Source organism: Propithecus coquereli, unplaced genomic scaffold, assembly GCF_000956105.1.
Source record: "Propithecus coquereli isolate 6110/MARCELLA unplaced genomic scaffold, Pcoq_1.0 Scaffold281, whole genome shotgun sequence".
In the NCBI taxonomy this organism is placed as follows: domain Eukaryota; kingdom Metazoa; phylum Chordata; class Mammalia; order Primates; family Indriidae; genus Propithecus; species Propithecus coquereli.
The window spans coordinates 3,482,803-3,498,585 of NW_012148408.1; the positions used below are offsets into that span (position 1 = coordinate 3,482,803).

General features: G+C 45.4%; 1 protein-coding gene across 4 annotated transcripts in view; it reads right to left on the reverse strand.

Moving 5' to 3' along the window:
- MYO1D (myosin ID) overlaps positions 1 to 4,615 on the reverse strand; it is a 365,747-nt gene extending 361,132 nt beyond the window's left edge. For 3 of the 4 annotated variants that reach the window (XR_001137662.1, XM_012648320.1, XM_012648321.1), the window contains exon 1: positions 4,236 to 4,359. Coding sequence is in view for 3 of the 4 variants with exons in the window: in XM_012648320.1 (XP_012503774.1) it covers positions 4,236 to 4,330 (95 nt within the window). In the remaining variant the exon portion in view is untranslated. Of the gene's footprint in view, positions 1 to 4,235 lie in introns of all 4 variants that reach the window. The other variant, XM_012648322.1, reaches the window with a different exon arrangement.
- Positions 4,616 to 15,783: the final 11,168 nt, after the last annotated feature.

Genomic DNA, 15,783 nt, shown 5'->3' on the forward strand with positions numbered 1-15,783 from the left:
CATCACATCATAGCACCTGGATCTGCAGTGGTGGGTTCCTAGTCACCTTCTGCAAAGTGAAAAAAATATCTAAGGGACACAACAGCAGGAGCCGAGGAGCTCATACAGCTAAATACTAAAATAATCCGGGGAGACATCCGGATAATATGAAAAACAGACTATCAGACAGGACTGCCTCCTGTCTGGGTCAGGATTTACATCTTGAGAGGAGGGTAAGGGACTGTGTTTATGGCTATAGGGAAACAACCACTCTAACTTACATGTCAGTCATGAATAATCACTGATCTGTACAATGAGAATTGTAGCCAATTCTCAGAGTCGTCAAGTACACACACATGAGATACATACAAATATATACTACATATACAGCTGAACATCCAGGATCCTGACTGACATAGTGAATGGGTGTAAAGGTGGACCTAAAAACCTGGGCATTAGCCAAGAGCTGTGCTAATGAGAGGTGATGATTCCTCCCACAAGTCCCCAACATCGACCCCTTCCCCTCCAGACAACTTAGCTTAATCACTGTCACCGAAGTAGAGCCAGCTTTCACGCCACCAACCTCAACTCATGCCACTTAATCCACCTGGAATGCTCTCCACTCATATGTTTACCTAGACAAATCCTACCCATCCTTTGGGACCCATTCACAGCATGTGGACACACCCACACACACCTGTCACATGCGGTCAATCCACAGACATCCACATCCCTTCTCGTGCCCTCCAGACTCTCTCTCTCTCTCTCTCTCTCTCTCTCTCTCTCTCTCTCTCTCTCTCGTGAATTCCAGAACAATTTGTACAAATACTTAGCAAATAATCACCTAAGCTCTATAAGGCTTAACTCTTACATTGTTTTCCTGAACTATTCTTTAAATCAATAGAAATTTTCACCTTTCTCCCTGTCTCCAATGACATGTCACCTCTTTGAGAGGTAAGGGGCACATCCTATACTTCTTTGGATGCTCCCACGTTATCTTTTAGAGTGCCCAGCACAAAGTAGAATTAAATTGCAGTATTTTCTTCCATACACATAAGAGTTGTTAGGCTTACCTTAATGACCCATCTTGAGATTCATACTTAGAGACTTAAAGTCTTAAAAAAAAATTCATTCAAAGTGCCCTCCCCTGATTTCCTTTTTTTGTTTTTTCCCTTGAGACAGGGTCTCACTCTGTCACCTACCCAGGCTGGAGTGCAGTGGTCTCATCATAGCTCACTGCAACCTTGAACTCCTGGGCTCAAGTGATCCTCCCACCTCAGCCTCCAAAGTAGCTGGGACTACTGCCACCACGCCCATCTAATTTTTCTATTTTTTGTAGAAATGGGGTCTCACTCTTGCTCAGACTAGTCTCAAACTCCTGGCCTCAAGCGATTCTTCCACCTTAGCCTCCCAAAGTGCTAGGATTACAGGCATGAACCACCATGTGTGGCCCCAATTTACTTTTTAAAAAGCCATATAAGTTTTATTTCTACTGCAGAGGAGTAGTCCTACAAACTAATATAACCCAGGTAGACTCTAAGCCTTCAATTTCAAATACTAAAAACTCTGCAAAAGATTCGGCTAATGTCATGTATTCACTGGATGTAAGAGATAGAGGTTAAGAAGAATGACTCTATATTCAACTATTACTATAGTGTCTTGTATGCTGAATATACTTAATAAATGTATTTAATCTCTGAAAAACGGAAATGATTATAAGGTGAGAGTGTCTAAATTATAAAGGCATTTCTCAAAGCACATAACTGCTTTCTTTTGGGGAGGGGAGTGAATAATTTAAAATAAATGCAAATAATTTAAAACTACCTTAATCTATAAAATTGCTATATAACTTACTCCTTTATCTGCTTTATATGCACTTGGGAAAACTTTAAACAGTAATGCTAATACGAATTTCCCAGGTACTAATCTTTGAAGTTACATATATTAACTCACTTAATGCTCAGGACAACCCCAAATTCTGCAGATAAGAAGACTGAGGCAGAGAAGTTAAGTAACTTGCCCAAGGACCACAGCAAGAAAGCAGTAGAACTGGAATTTGAATCTCAACAATCTGACACTTAACCACTATGGTAGTGGTTATGGGTTATAGAGGTATAGATATAGAGGTATGTAATTTTGATTGATATTTGAGGTAATTTCTACAAAAAATTGGGCATCCAAACTTTGATCAGAAATGTAACATTCTGGCCAGGCACCATGGCTCATGCCTATAATCCCAGCACTTTGGGAGGCTGAGGCAGGAGGATCACTTGAGGCCAGGAGTTCAAGACCAGCCTGGGCAATAGTGAAAACACTTGAGGCCGAGCGCTGGAGACCAGCCTGGGCAATAGTGAGACCCTGTCTCTACAAAAAAATAAAAAATTAGCTAGGTATGGTGGCATGTGCCTGTACTCTCAGCTACTCAGGAGGCTGAGGCAAGAGGATCACCTGAGCTCAGGAGTTTGAGATTGCAGTGAGCTATGAGGATGCCACTGCACTCTAGCCTGGGTTGCAGAGCAAGACCCTATCTCTGTGTATGTAATAAATCTGATTATATTACTTCAGTTTGCAATACTCTATTTGGAAAGATACTATGCAAGTTTGAAATTGCCTACACTTGCAAAATTTAGAATCACAGAATATGAGTACTGAAAGACCTCATCATTTTATAAATTAGGAAACTCAGGCACCTTGACCAGCTCAAGGCCAGTTTGCATTAGGCAGGTGTAGAACTCAGGTCTGTGCTCCTGCTCTATGCTCTGGGACAAAACTAAACCTGCCCAAGAGCAGATGAAGACTATGTGGTTTGCAATTTCAAAGATTAAACAAGTTTTTAAAATTCTTAAATTAGGATTAACTGAGGTAATTAATATTGAGAAGTAGGGTTAGTTAAGCACCCAAATCTAGATTTTGATTTTCACTTTATAAGCTTAAGGAGTGATGTGTAGCTATAAATCTTATAAGAAACGGGGCCAAAGCTTCCAAGGAAACAGAAACACAGACACACACACACCGCACAACTCGGCTATTTTGAAACTCCTTACTGTAATGTTTAAGCCAAACTACTTTAAAACGATGTTTACCTATTACTCTATCAAGAGTGAAGTCCAGGCGTGGTGGCTCACACCTGTAATCCTAGCACTTTGGGAGGCCGAGGTGGGAGGATCCCTTGAAGCCAGGAGTTCAAGACCAGCCTGAGAAACACAGTGAGACCCCCCCCATCTCTACAAAAAAAATTTTAAAAACTAGCCAGGAGTGGCAGCGCATGCCTGTAACCGTCTCAACTACTCAGGAGATTGAGGGAAGAGGATTGGTTGCAGTGAGCTATGATCCCGCCACTGCACTCCAGCCCGGGAGACACAGTGAGACCCTGTCTCTGGGGGCGCGCGGGGGGGGGGGGTGAAGTAATCACATGCAGCGGATTTTCTAAAACAAATTCATCTTGGAAGCCCATTTTGGGTCGTTGAGTTGTGACTACATTCTCAAGGATGTCAGTAACACAAGGGCTCCATCCACAACTCCTTGAAAAGACTAAAACCAAGAACGCCTTGTCAAATTCAGACAGTTTATCTTGGCACTGGCAAGTACAGCAGTCTCTTCGACGTCTGGAAACGTGTCTAATTACGTTTAGAGAGGAACTAAAAAATAGCCAGTGTCCCGGAACAGACAGCTCAGGGATCACTCCAAAGCATCCTGAATGATATGATGGAACCATGCCAGGAAAAAAAAAAAAAAAAAAGACGAAGAAGAATGGAAGAAAAGCAGCAAGTGTGAAACCGGGATGAGATGCCAACCTCTCTCCAAAACAACCAAACAACCCTCTAGTCTTCCTAGGGTCTTCGGGGCCAGCACGACTCTCTCTGAAGTTTTTATTTGTCTTTACTTTTGTTTCCATGAGGTCACCCGGCCCGCCCACATCGCTTACCTGGCGCAGGGCAGGCTGGCGCGCTGGCCCAAGCGCTCCCTCCGGCTCGGCGTACCCCTTCCACCCCCAGTGCAGACAGCACACAGGGACACCCCCTAAGGAAAGCGCGGCCCTCGAGCTCGGCACGCCCCTTGCACCCCAAAGCGGCCGCACCCCAGCGGCGTCCTCTCTGGGGAAAGCCCCACCACCCAGCTCAGCGGACGCCCGCCACCGCCCTCCGGCCGCACGCCATCCCCGGTGCTCGGCGCGCCCCTCACACCGCGAGTCCGGCCGCACCGCGAGGCGCCCCCTCTCGGGAAAGCGCAGCGTCGCGCCCCCGCCCCGCCCTCACCTGAGCTTGAGGTTGGCCATGAACTCGGGCATGGAGACGGTGTCCATCAGCACGAAGTCCGCCTTGCCGAACTCCAGGCTCTCCTGCTCCGCCATGGCGCCGGCGTAGGGGCTCAGGTGGCCGCGCTCGGGCCGGGGCCGGGCTGGGGGCCCGCGACGAGCTCGGGCGGGGCCGGGCGGGGCCGCGCTGGGGGGGCTGCCGGGAGGGGACGCGCGCCGCTCTGGCCCGGGTCGGACGGAGGCCGCCCCGCCGCTCCTCGGCGCACTCTCGGCCGGCGCGGCTCCGATCAGGGCGCACCCGGCGGTTTCCGCTCCTCCCGCCGCGGCTGCCGGGCGCTGTGGGGGCCGGGACACCGAGACGGAGACGGCGGCGGCTGGTCCCGCCTCTGGCCTTGGTCTCGCAGGGCCCCGCCCCGCCCAGGCCTCTCCGGCTCCACCCCGCCGGCCGGGCCCGCTGAGGAGCCCGCCCCCGCCGCGGCCCAAGCCGCCGCCTCCTCACCTGGGCGGCGCGCACGCGCGGGGCGGGCGGCGGGGGCGCGCTCTGGGCCGGCCTGCGGCGGCTGGGCGGCAGCGCCCCCTGGGGGCAAGCTCTGGGATCTCGGGCGGCGGGAGCTGCAGACGGGAGGCTGGTGGAATCTGGTTTCCTGATGGCCACCTCCCGCCGCTGCTCGGTAGTTGCCAGCTAAGTTACAAAAGTATTCGTTTGTGGAGCTTTTCGCGAGGATAATTCACTATGACTTTGTCACTGTTCTATGAAACCTACTCCTGCTCCTCTGCTCACGTCCTACCCATCCTTGAAGTGGCGGTTCAAGCACGGACAGAGGTAATGGTAATAGCTAACATTTTGGGGGCACCAAAAATGACCAGAGCTGTTCTAAGCACCTTAGAGAACTCAAGGAACTTACCACACGGCTAGGAAGTGGAGCAGCTGCAATTTCAGGCAGTTCATTTGACTTAGGAGCCCCAGTGTTCAGCGATGTGGCCAACTGCCTCCGTTCTCCAGTGGTCCATGTTCTCTTCCACTCATCTGGGCATGCATCAGACGTTACCTTACCTTACTGTTAAGTTTTAAATATATTTATGTACCATCTCTCCGGGATTATTGTAGGCTTCTTGAGCATGGGACTATGTCTTAAACATTTTGATAGCCCCATGGCATCCACCAAGTAGCTATTGTACTACCTTGCACACATAAATATGAAGTTCAATGGAATGGAATGAGTTGTAAGTGGTCTCCAATTTATTAATACATTGGTTCAGCTTAGAAAAATCTTTTAGAACTTAGAATGTATTTTCCCAGTGAAAATACATTATAAATGAATTTCTAAGGCATCTACACCTCTTCAGTCCTGTGTTTCCGTTAGGACCATCTTCTATTGCAAAATCTGCTAGGAAATCTAGAGGCCTCCAAGGACCTGGCTGGGCTTCAACTCTGTGGCTGAATTTGAGATGAGTAAACCAGACTGAAGAACCTTGCTCAAGGCCTGCGTCAGCTGCCAACAACCCACATTTGCCAAGAGAGAGGAAGGCAGCTTGGTCACCTCCCGAGGGAGCACCTCTGCCATCGGAAAGCCACCCCATCCCCTGGCACAGGCAGAGCCGGGCTGCAGTCTGACTGCCATTAACAGTTTACCTTCTTCAGAAGATACCTGTCTGGATCTCAGTGTCCTCATTCGTGGAATAAGAACTCTGGAATAAGGTAGGATTGTCCTATGCTTGGGTCATCTGTGTCGGTTAGTCAGTGGCCAAGCAGGTGATTGCATAGAGTGTGACTGTATTCCTAAAATGTTTCTATTGCTATGTTTTAACATCAACAGAACTGGATTTCAAAAATGAAAGAAGGAAATCTCAAATTTTGTGTACTTTGGAGCATCTGGGAACCACACCCAAAAACCCATTGGTTAATGATATATGTGTATTTCCTGAACCCTGGGGGTGTTGGAAATTAGAGTGAAATCTCAGATATTAGGAAAAGAAACATCAAGGCCTGCAGATAATGGAGAAGGTTGCAGAAATTATGTAGTGGATAGGACCTATAGTGGGATACAATGTGATTTTCAAATGGCCAAAATAAGAGACTCTTACTGACATTCTATGCAGGAACCCAACATATAAAACATAAATGCAACATATGCAAAGGGCATTTTATTAATTAATTTTATATACGTTTTTAATATAAAATCAGACATTGAGACTAATGAGGCTCTTTTGATGAACTCAAATCTATCCAGTGGCACTCACAATTATCTTAAATCAGCCTCAGGATTCCAATTTACTTTTGTATGTTGTTTTGATTGTATGGTATCAAGGAGATTCTGATTCACATGGCTAAGCAGTAATTTATTACTTGTACAATTTTACATTCAGCTTTTTTAAGGCCAGTGTACAGCTACAATCCTATTAATCAATGACACACTTACACAAAGTTCAAATATATGCAGAGATGGCAAGCGAGACTAAACACTGAGGTCTGCATTCAAACAAGATAACTTAGAGCAGGTTAGCTCTTTATTAGTCTCCTTTGTGATACAATTTGAATAGAAACACATTTGGATATGTATGTTTCTGTTACAGTTTAAAACATGTCCATAGTCCCAGCTACTCAGAAGGCTGAGGTAGGAGAGGTGGGAGGATCACTTGAGCCCAGGAGTTGGAGGTTGCAGTGAACTATGATTGTACCACTGCGCTCCAGAGACTGGGTGACTAAGAAACAAAAGTCTATATCAGCAATAATGAGACACACTGACACCATGAGCCTCCTGATGTGATCTCCTGAAAAAGATACAATATCACTTTCCTGATAAAAAATATATAAACTGAATCTAACCATGAGGAAACATCAAACAACCCACATTAAGGGGCATTCTACAAAACAACTGATCTGTACTCTTTAAAAATATCCATAGCATGAAAGACAAAGAGACTAAGGCACTGTTCCAGATTAAAGGAGGCACAGTTAAAGGCAATGTGTGACTTTGGAAGGCTGAGGCAGGAAGACTGAGGCCAGGAGTTTGAGACCAGCCTGGGCAACATAGTGAGACCCTATCTCTACAAAAAATACAAAAATTAGCCAGGCATAGTAGCACACATCTATAGTCCCAGCTACTCGGAAGGCTGAGGTGGGAGAAGTGGGAGGATCCCTTGAGCCCAGGAGTTGGAGGTTGCAGTGAGCTATGATTGTACCATTGCACTCCAGAGCCTGGGTGACAGAGCAAGACCCTATCCCAAAAAAAGAAGAAGAAGAAGAAGAAGGCAATATATGATCCTGGACTGGATCTCCAATCAGGAAAACGTAGGGACATGACTACGACAACTGGTGAAATTCAAATGCAGACTGTGTATTAGATAGTAGTGTAACATCAATGTCAGTTTTCCTGAATTCGATCATTGTACTGAGGTTCTATAAGATAATGTCCTTATTCTTAGCAGATAGCTGCTTAAGTATTTAGGAGTAAAAGGTATGATGTCTCAAACTATGACAAAAATAATAATACTGAGAAGAAGGAGAACATGAGGAGGGGCTAGGAGGATGTGTGGAAACATATAGATAGATATAAATAGACAAAGCAAATGCAGCAAAATGTTAACAATTGCTAAAGTAGTTAAAGAATATATGGGCGTTTTTTGAGGGGGTTTTTTTCCAATTTTCTGTAAATTTGAAGTTATTTTAAAATTTAAAGTTAAAAATCTGGAAGTGTTCTAAAATAAAAATTTTTATTTTTGAAATATCAAATAACACTTACAAATGAAAGTCACATCAGAAATTTGCAGACCTTCCAGAATTGAAGAACTAACAGATACTTTGAAACTGAACAGGCTCTTTTTTTTTTTTTTTTTTTTGAGATAAGGTTTCACTCCGTCATCCAGGCTAGAGTGCATAGTAGCTCACTGCAACCTCAAACTCCTGGTCTCAGGCAATTCTCTTGCTTCAGCTTCCTAAGTATCTGGGATTACAGTCGCGTACCACCATGCCCAGGTAATTTTTCTATTTTTGATAGAGATGGGATCTTGCTATTGCCCAGGCTGGTCTTGAAATCCTGGCCTCAAGTGATCCTCCCACCTCAGCCTCCCAAAGTGCTGGGGTTACAGACATGAGCCACTGTGCCAGGCCTGAACAGGCAATTCTAAAAACAAAAATAATTAGATGTTTAGCTTAGTTGCCAAATATATATCCATATGTCCTAGAGAGGGTACATCCTGTTCTCTGCCTGAAATTCTCTTGCCTGCTGTCCCACCCCTCACTCCTACAACCTAGCTAACTTCTGCTCATCCCTCAGCTCTCAGCCTCAATGTTACTTCCTCCAAGAAGGCTTCCGTGATCTCCTAAGTTAGAGTTGGATGTTCCTCTTCTATGTCTCCATGGCATCCTGAAAGTGCTGTCCCTGTTACAGCACTGAATGCACTTGAGCCTGTTGTCTACCTTTCTCACTAGTTTGTAAGGGCTGTGACAGCTAGAAGCTGTGTCTGTTCTGTGCTTGGATGTAACTCTGGCCCCTAATAGCACAGTGTCTAGGGTGTGCAGCTCTTAAACGCTTAATAAACGAATATGGAATGGCCTGTGAACCTATGGGTCATGTAATGTGAGGTGGTAAATCTCTCCCCTTGGTAGGTTTTCTGCATGAAAATCAGGCATTGTCCAACCTCAGTTTCATCTCGTGCCCCTGGAAGCAGATCTCAGGGCTTGTTTACTTTTCCCCGGGGCCAGGCCTGCACGCTGTGTGTTTACACTGAACCAAAGCTGCTGTTCCGAAAGCCCTTTTGTAGTTACCAACAGCTGCAGAGGGTCTGCTCTGAGTTATCCATGAAAACTAACTCCCCCTTCCACAGAAATGTTTGTTCCCATTCTACTTTCCCAAAATGCTTCTGTGTTGCCCTCCTTCCCCTGTACCTCTGCACCCAAGGAAGACAGCACTTTCAGCGTTGAGTCTAGCAACACAGAAACAGGAAGTCTAGGAAAAACATGTGGTCACACAGCATGTTCAAAGGTCGTTTTATAAATTTACTATATAAGCCCAATTATTATAGAACAGAAGTAGAAAGGCAAATTAATGTTGCAAAATAACTTCATTGTGTACTCACAGCCATATAGAAATGATTTGGGATTCTGTCTTAGAATCAAAAACGTACTTCCTCCTCTTAAATGCATAAGGCTGGATTTGAACTAAGAATGATACATCAGGCCGGGCGCGGTGGCTCACGCCTGTAATGCTAGCACTCTGGGAGGCCGAGGCGGGTGGATCATTTGAGCTCAGGAGTTCTAGACCAGCCTGAGAAAGAGCGAGACCCCGTCTTTACTAAAAATAGAAAGAAATTGGCCAAACAACTAAAAATAGAAAAAATTAGCTGGGCATGGTGGCGCGTGCCTGTAGTCCCAGCTACGTGGGAGGCTGAGGCAGAAGGATTGCTTGAGCCCAGGAGTTTGAGGTTACTGTGAGCTAGGCTGACGCCACGGCACTCACTCATGGGCAAAAGAGTGAGACTCTGTCTCAAAAAAAAAAAAAAAAAGAATGATACATCAAAGATAGCATATATACTCTCCATGGTTTCTAAATCCTGAATTTTTGTAAGTAAAATAGACCCAACAGTTGCCTCTCTGATGTCATCGATGACTTTTGCCTACCTGTGGGCCCCCTCTCCCTCCTCCCACACTCCACCTGACACTAGATATCTTACAGGACAAAGGAAAGGGTGTTTTCATGGCAGCGTTCATTGCTATAAGCCACCCTGAAAGTCCAGAAAGTGACTTTAAAAGTTCATCTTCTCACCTTTAGCTGTTAAAGACAGAGGACCAGCCAGCCAATTGCTAAAGACTTGGCTATGAGTTCTAGGGATTTCTTTTCCCCACTGTTCCTGTGGTCCAGCTCTGCTTGTCTGTGACAGTGTGGAATTGGGACAGGAGGCTTTCCTTGGCTCTTTGGAATGACCGTGATACCGCAGGCAGAGCTTTCTTTAATCAAACTAAGCACAGAGGAAATTGGGAGATGTCAGCCGAAGAGAGGGAGGGGAGTGAGGAGGAAGAAGAGAAGGAAGGAGTTGCCACTAGGAGGGTCTCAGGCAGCAGGAGGACAATAGCAGGACACTTGATTTTTAGGTTTCATCATCCTTTGATGAAAACTTGTGGACTTTCTCTCCTAAGACAAATGTATCAAACACATACACAGAACAGTTTGCACATGGACCCCCTCCTCCCTTCCATCCCCAGAAGTAACCTCTCTGTGTACCCACGTTAAGGACATCTGAGCTAAGGGAGAGATCACACCACAAGTTCTGATCACTGGGGCATAGAGAAGAATTTAAGTGAGCCATCACCAGCATCCTGTGAATCACCAGACAGGGACGGTCCCAATAACTCATCCCTCTGTGTGGGCAGAGGAGCCAGATTTAAGGCCATAGGAAAGACAGAGTCAGATGGTGGAGGCGGACACAGCCTGGAACTGCCTCTGGAATTATTCCTGCTTGTGATAATAGTTTCTGACTATAAACATTTTACTGGAATGTATCCTCTTTACTAATTACAGAAGTGCTTGTCACACTGGGTTGGAGTTGGCTGTCCAGGGATGTCCCTAAACTCCCTAGGGCAGGGACCGTACCCTCCTCATCCTTCTCTCTCCAGCCCCTCAAGCTGTGCCTGGTGCCCAATAGGTGTTTCTTGAGTTGAGTAGGTGAAATAATTAATATGTTAATTAGTAAATGGATTGTGTAGATGTATTATTATATTTTAAGTGCCATATGGCCTTTCCCTAAGCCCCAAGCCAGGCAATCACTAAATCTCAAGCTATCCTGGCCATTGGAAGTAATCCTAGAGCTAGAAAATTTGAGAGTGTGTTAGGAACCCTTGAGAGGGAAAATAGACATATCACAATTGATTCATGGATTGATGATGTCTTAAGGGGAATGTCTCAAGCTTTAAAATACATAAAAGTCTCTTAGGGATCTTGTGAAAAATGCAGATTTTGATTTAGTAGGTCTGGGGTCTGAAATTCTGTATTTCTAACAAGCTCCCAAGTGATGCTGATGCTGCCAGTCCTGAGACCACACTTTAAGTAGCAAGATTCTCAGGAATCTTAGTGGTCATATAATCAAACACCCTCCTTTACAGATGGGCAGACTGAGTCCCAGGAAGAGCAGCTGACTGACGAGGTTGAAGTGAAGCAGCTGTAGAGCTGAGACCTGAAGTTAAACTTTCTGATTTGGGTAATGGGGAGTTTCCACTACCCAACATGCTCATCCAGTTAAAAGGTTGCTCACAGTGAGACAGAGTGCAGGAAGTGGGGTGAGAGGAAGCACGGGGTAGGAGCACCCTAGATCTTCTCTGGGTGACCCCAACACCTCCGTTCCTGCCCCATTTCTTAATGGAGGGGCTGATATTATCCTCTTCTCCATCCCTTTTTTCTCCTAAAAGCTTAGAGTAGAAGTTAGAGAAGAGATATTGTTAAGGTTGGAAGGAAACCATTCCAATCCCTTTCTTCCCTCCACCTGACAAAGTAGCAAGCACTTAGTAGCATTATCCTCCACCATCGGTATTTAGTTAGTGTCTATAGAACTGATGTTCCAGGAAGTGTGTGATGTCATATTTAAGGTGACATCTTCTAATTTGATCTCCCAAACCCCTTTCCTCCTGCCGTTCAGCCAGAATTTCTCAGTTTCTGAACTGGAAAGCTGTAGCAATACCCATCTCCTAGAGTTAAGATCCTGAAATGAGATGACATTAAAATGCATAGTGTGGCCTCTAGCTTTTTCTAATCAACTGAGTTAATTCTTCAGACTATCTAGAGGTAGAAATATTAGGAGCCGTACTTGTGTCCAAATTCTGACAACTGGAACCCTAAAGAAATGATACAGGGGGAAAGTTTCAATTATTTCAAGGTAGAATCAACAAAACCTAGGAGATCTCAGAAGGCGTGTAATCCAACATCCCATCCAATGCCCAGGTCCCCTCGATGATGTGCTATAACATGTGGGTCTACCTGGGCCATTTGACTCATCAGGCCTCCCGGATGCCTGCAGATGTCTCCACATGGGAACAGGCCCCGACTCCCTTCCACTCAGTCTTAGTCCTGAGCCCCTGCCCAGACTCACTCTGTGCCCTGTGTGCCAACCAGCTCCCGACTGGCCCATCTCCTGGTCTTGTTACTCATTATCCCTATTTATGAGCTTGTCCTTTGGACCTGGTGATACCCCAGCAAGATAAGACCAGGTTGAAGTGAGTAGCAGTCACTCTGGAGAGCCAAGGTCAGGACCAGGTAAAGAGAAGCATCCTGCTTTTCTCAAGTCAGCCTCCCTTTTACAGTTTCTATCCATCGAATCCTAACTCGATTTTTGCTGATCTTTTTGAGGTCCACCTTCTCAACATGGCTTTACTTTCCTCCTAACAGTGTCACAGTCACTTTCTGCCTAGTGATCCCATCCTTTCCAGGTCTCTAATTAGCTCTTCTTCCCTGAAGAGGATTTGGTTCAGAGTGGCATCCCCCTGTACTCAGGAGGCAGCGGTGGCACGGTGGTACCTGAACTTTAGGTACCAGAGAGGCTTAGGATGGGGCCTAGAGATATGGGTTTTATTATAATAAGCAGCCTAGGAGATTCTGCTGCAGGTGAGCAAGGGGCCTAACTTGGACAAATATTGATGAAAATTTTGGTGTCAGATACACTGGAGTTCAAGTCCTGGTGCTGCAACTTACCAGCTATGTGACCTTGAACAAATTAGTTCATCTGCGTAAGCCTCGGTTTCCTCATGTTGAATAAAGATGATAAAACCCATGTCTGAGTGTTAGAACCATGAATGAGATGATGTCTGTAAGGTGCTTTGTAAAATTCAAAGCAGGTGCTAAGCACTGAGTAAATACAAGCTAGCGTTACTATTAATATTAGTGTAATTGTTTCTTTTATCTTCAGAATAGGGAAATTATTAGAAGCAGATAATTTATTGCACATCCTTTGTAGCAGACTGAGATTTCTAACTGTTGCCTGTGAGTCTTCTCATCACCCTGTGGTTTTCCTCTGTGTGAATTTTATGATTCCTATGGCTAATTTATTACTATTTCCATGCATAGCCATAGGCCTTGCACTTAGTAGGGGATCACAACTTCCTGAATATTTTTGAATGAGTGAATGCCACCTGGCCAGGCTCTCTGTGCTATATCCCCCTAAAACACCACCTCTGTTCTTCCTCCCCTTCTCCAACACCCTGGTTCTCTGGTGTCCTCTTATCTGTTGGTTCGTGTCGGGCTGGTCACTTCCTTGTAGCTGAGCTGATAATACTAATTGCAGGGAGTTCACAGCCTCTCTATCTACAGTTTCTCAAAGTTCAGTCTTGTGGACACAGTGACTTCCTGGTTTTTCCTATTCATGATTTGTCACTGGAGTTCCTAATTGCTACTGCTTAACCAGGTATGTGCTTGCTTTTCAGGAGATGCACTTCTCTTCCAATGCAAATATAAATACACAGGGCATAAGCACTATGTCTGTGAATAGCTGTCCCTTCTACTCCAGCCCCAAATCTTGTGTGGTTGCTTTAGGATGATTTTATAGATCAATGAATCTCATATCTGGCTGGCCATTAGATTCACCTGGAATGCTTTAGCAACATACAGGTCCCACTCCTAGTTTTTTTGAATTGAAATCTTAGTGGCTAAGAACCACATAATAAAAACATCTGGAGTTAGGCCCATTAAAAGAATAACTTCTGAAATGAGTGTTGCCTGATAAATTCATGGCCATTACATCAGAGTGGCCTCTATCCCACATATGGGATAGAACAGAAGAAAGCTTAATTTTTTTTTTTTGGTAGAGATGGAGGTCTCACTATTGCTCAGGCTGGTCTCAAACTCCTGGGCTAAAGTGATACTTCCACCTCTGCCTCCCAAAGTGCTAGGATTCCAGGTGTGAGCCACTGTGCCCAGCCGAAAGCTTAAGATTTTGAGTTTCCCACCTTGGTCTCCTTTCAGGATTGCAACACAAGCCTACTTCAGACTCTACACCTAATATCTCTTAAGGATTCCGAGAGCCTTCATTTTCTGCAGGTGCAATCACTAATTTTATTAGGAAAGACTGTCTTCCAGCTCTCCCTATAAAATCCTCTTAAGCGCCTACACTTGCCTATGACCGGTGCTCTGAGCTAGCGGCATAAGGGTTAAGCCTTCAACATGTACTTCTTTTGCTTGGGTGGCCTAAGGTTCCCCAACAGTAAGACTGAAATTTGTTTCCCAGCCAAAAACAAGTATGAGTGGGCCAACTCAGCCCCCGGGAAGAAGAGGAGCAGGAGAAAGAAAAGGAAGAAGAAGGAAGCCTATTTTAGTTACATGAGGAAAGTCCTAAAGCAAGTGAGTTGGCACTCTCTTTGTGGAAGCTTGGAATGGCCAAGAGAGGTATCATGTTAGTGGCCCTGGGTGTGATCTTGACTTGAACGTATTCTGATATAGGAGTGCTTCTTCACACGTTGTGTTCCTGAAAAGTTATGTGCAGATAGCTTCTGTAAACCGGATCTGCTAATAGCTGTCTTGGTTTTTCTTTCTGTTGGCAGCAGCCCTGAACACCTGAGCTCTTAGCTCCCGACCCTCTCTCTCTCTCACCTGTTGACAGGCAATCTGTAAACTGATTCTTAAATGCCCTCTCCTTTTCTTGTGGAGGGTAGATTCACCACCTAGTCTATTCTGTAACTTTGAAGCATTGCAGATGTCAGGTTTTCATCAAATGATGCTCTGTATTGAAAATGTTCCTTAGGTGTGTAGGCACTCTTGTTCCTTCCTCCTGCCCACCCGACCTCACGCTATGGCATACAAATTGTAAAAAACAAAATCAGGAAAGTCTTCCCCTTTAAGAGCTGGAGCGATGCAAAAAACCTAAGGAGATTCTATGAAAGATGTGTGGGGGCTTGATTTTGAGTTTTACTTCTTCATGACAAGGAAACAAGGTTGAGTGTTCATGTGCGTCATTGTACCAAAGTTCCCATATTCCAGTAGTATCATTTGGAATCTGTTGCTTATCCTGGGAAAAGAAGAAGAAATTGGATCAAGCAAAGATGGGAGAAGGAGAAAAGGTTTATGATATTTAGAGCAGAGCTTTCTCAACCATGGCACTGTTGAGATTTTGGGGCCGGATATCTCTTTGTTGTGGGGGGTTCTTCTGTGCATTGTAGGATGTTAAGCAGCATCTGTGGCCTCTACCCACTAGACACCAGTAGCACCTTCCCTCCCAGCTGTGACAACCAAAAATGTTCCCAGACATTGCCAAATGTTCCATGGAGGGCAAAATCCCCCCCTAGTTGAGAACCACTGCTACAGAGCTTGTATTTGGCTAGAGGGGCCCTCATGGGAGTACTTGCATTAAGCAGTACTTTGGGTATGTCCTAGACATACCCTTTCTAATAATTATTCTTTCCTTGGCCTGTCCTTAACTGCATGGGCCTGGCAGACCACTCTGCTTCCTTGTGCCTCCCAAGTCGTGGGTCTGGCTGAGATCAGCCTCTCAGGGCAATGTGAGGTTAAAACAAGATATTGGTTGAATAAATGTGTTGTGTCTAAGTGCAAGCCGCGTCCGTTGTGGGAACTCAG